General features: G+C 46.8%; 1 protein-coding gene across 1 annotated transcript; it reads left to right on the forward strand.

Annotated features, from left to right (window-relative positions):
• The first annotated feature begins 2,115 nt into the window (after positions 1–2,115).
• LOC138974757 (nucleolin-like) lies at positions 2,116–2,691 on the forward strand. The gene has a single exon (XM_070347483.1). The coding sequence runs from the start codon at positions 2,116–2,118 to the stop codon at positions 2,689–2,691; it is 576 nt and encodes a 191-aa protein (XP_070203584.1).
• The last annotated feature ends 727 nt before the right edge of the window (positions 2,692–3,418 follow it).

A 3,418-nucleotide genomic window follows, 5' to 3' on the forward strand; every position in this document is an offset into this window, starting at 1 on the left:
AGAAGAAGAACGTCGTCGTCGTCGTCGTCGTCGCGGCGAACAACTATCAGTAATAGCGCCGCCGTCGTCGTCGTCGCCGTCGTTTGCACTAATAAAGGAACGCGTACGATTCTTAGCCAAAGAAAACCAGAACTTGAGAAACCGTAAATTCTGCCGAGCTTGTTTAAAAGTGGAGCTAGCTAACAGTGGTATTACTTTCTTACCCTGCGGACATTTTCTCACTTGTGAAAAATGCTCGGACATGTTTGACGATTGTTTGGCTTGCGGCAAGAAAATCATGGGGACCGTCCGCACATTTCTGTCGTAAAAGTGAGTAATTATTTTGTGTCAACACACACACACACAGCCACCATTTTTTCCCCTGTCCAGGTAGAATATTGAAATGAAATTGGAAGAAGAGAGAGAGAGAGCCGGCCAAAGACTATACACACAACAAGGGGGGAAAAAAAAGACATTTTTCTGAGGAAGACAATAAGACTGGAGCCTCAACATATAGTAGTCTACCCATATACTACTACTACTACTACTAACGGATAGTGCAGGGGAGATAACAAATAATGATGGGTCCCCTTCCACAAACTGCTGCATCATTGTACCAAAAAAAAAAAAGCGTAACACGACACACAGCTTCGTGAAAATTGAAAGTGTCTGAAATAAACAAATTGAACTAGCGTGTCAACCGTCAACAAACAAACATCATCGTCTGTGTGAACAAATCCATTTAACATTGAGTCTACCATGTAGCAACAACGATGTAGGATGACTGGGAGGAGCTGACAAATCATCGCCTATTTTCGCCGCCGCGTCGCACTTGACGTCAGCGGCATGTGCTTTTGTGACCGATTCGATTGGTCCGCCGGCGGGCCGGCTTGTGAATGAATGTGTTGTGAATGGCGGAATTCTTTTTTGTGGTGACGCCCCGTCATTGATATGCGACTCTGAAGCAAGCCGCCGGGCCCGGTAGCAAGGCAGCCCAGCCCAGCCACAGCCGCCGCGTCTGACTCTATATCGATTTTTTTTGACTGTACGGGCAAATTTGCACGGTTTTTTCCCCCTGACATCTCTCCCAACATTTCGTACGAACCGTTTCTTTTCGCGATTTTCACTTTTTGAGCAAAAGTCCGCGCCCCAAAATAATATCAGATCCCGGGCCTTCTTCCGTTCTTCTTCTTTCTCCCCCCTCCCCTCCAGGGTGTGTGTGTGTGTGTGTATAAATGCCGTACGGGTCAGCTCGAAGGGACACTTGGCCTCACAACCACTACACGAGAGGAGGTTGTTCTTGTCTCAGTTGAATGGTTCTCCTACTACCACTCATACTAATAGTACTACCAATACTACTTGTACTTAAAAGTACGTTCTTTTTGGCTCACGTAAGTGTAGCCTATGCGATCGTAACTTTGTCTGTCTGTGCGTGCGTGCGTGCGTGCGTCTGTGCGTGTGTATGTCTGTGGTAGAAACTCTAACATTTGAAGACGTCACATTCCATTGACGTCACATTATGACGTAAGAGGGTTAGACGTCACGCGAAGGAAGTACTGAAAGTCTCGGTCATTATTATTTTGAGCGCGCCGAGACTAGTTGGCAGTCGTGTCCTTGTAAGTAGGCTACATGCAGACAGACAGATCTAGATCTAGTGTCTCGCTTTCTTGCACAGTTTCACCTATGCTCTTTCTGTGTGTGTGTGTGTGTGTGTGTGTGTGTGTGTGTGACGGAGTGATTGAGTTTGTGTTACTGTTTGTCGATTTCTTACGTGAGCCTTGATGGCTTCGCCTCTTTTTTCTTAACAGTATGATGGCTAGTAACAATAACACGAGCAACGACGACGGCGGCCGCTGTGGCACGGTGGTACCGACCGGCACTGCGACGATGATAACAAGAGGTCAAAAGCGAAAACTTCATCGACATAATACAGTATGGAACATCCAGAAAGACCACGATGAACAACAACAACAACAATAACAACAACAGCAAGAACAACAACAAGAGCCTAGTGGTGGTGTTGTTGCTACCCCGTGGCAGCGACCACCGAGAAAACAATTAAAACCCCAGAAAATTGTTAAATTTGCCACCACCACCATTACTACTACTACCACCACCGCCAACAACAGCACCACCATGGATGACAAACAACAACAACAACAGCTGGATGAAGTTTTTCCAGACATCAATGATGAAATCGAACTCGACTGCGAAGACGATGATTTTGACGAGGAACCGATGGTACATGACGCGGAACAAGACGTCGACTCTGCGATCGCCACCACCACCACCACCGTGACCAGTCAACCACCGCCAGCACCACCCGCGGCAGCAGCCCCAGACGTCATCAACAACACCGACGATGACGACGACAAAAAAACCAATTCCAAAGAGCAACAACAACAACAACAACAACAACAACAGCAAGAGCCCGTCGTCGTCACCGCCACAGCCATGCCGCAGTTTTCCGAAGAAGGGATGTCAGCGATAGCACCACCCACGCGGGCGGCCCCGCCGGACACCATCAACAACAACAACGACAACGACGATGACGACGATGACGACGATGACGACGATGACGACGACTGTTATTATGTCAGCAGTAGTAGCGAAGACGAGACATACCCGAGCCCACCAACGCTGCCGGACCCCAACACCAACGCCACAACAACAACAACAACAACAACAACAATGATGGATACGATTGACTAATAACACTCCCCCCCCCTTGTTCAAGATCGGTGGTGGTGGAAGATAGACGAGAGACGTCTAAGTTTATGTCGTTGTTGTATTTTGTTATTATTATTATACGAAGAGAGGTGGTGGTGGTGATCACTGACGTGTGAGATATTATAAAACACTGGTAGAGAAAGTATACCCCGCCTTTCATTTGTTGGGTATACTCATTCGATTGCCGGGCCAGCTCGCTTGAAGGTACCCCGCTGTTGTCGTCGTTAGATATTGTACGTGTAACATGATATAATAAGTGTGGTGTTGAGTGTAATAAAACTATATATATATAAAGACTCTTGTGGTTTTCTGTTTGTGTGTCTGTGTAGTGTGTGTGACGGTGTGTGTGTGTGTATGTATGTGTGCGCGGTTGAAAGAAATCTAAAAAATTGAATTCTCCTTCTGCCTCTCTCCATTCTTTTTCTCTCTGTGTGTGTGTCACACTCACACACACACGCAACACTCACCGTCACAAACGCATCAACACGCACACACACTTACAAACACACACACTCACACTTACAAACACACGCACTCACACTTACAAACACACGCACTCACACTTACAAACACACGCACTCACACTTACAAACACACGCACTCACACTTACAAACACACGCACTCACACTTACAAACACACGCACTCACACTTACAAACACACGCACTCACACTTACAAACACACGCACTCACACTTACAAACACACGC

Source organism: Littorina saxatilis, linkage group LG8 (genome assembly GCF_037325665.1).
Source record: "Littorina saxatilis isolate snail1 linkage group LG8, US_GU_Lsax_2.0, whole genome shotgun sequence".
Classification (NCBI taxonomy): domain Eukaryota; kingdom Metazoa; phylum Mollusca; class Gastropoda; order Littorinimorpha; family Littorinidae; genus Littorina; species Littorina saxatilis.

What these genes read in the sequence shown, in the direction of transcription:
- LOC138974757 (XM_070347483.1), top strand. Translation starts at nt 2,116, where the DNA reads ATGGATGACAAACAACAACAACAACAGCTGGATGAAGTTTTTCCAGAC.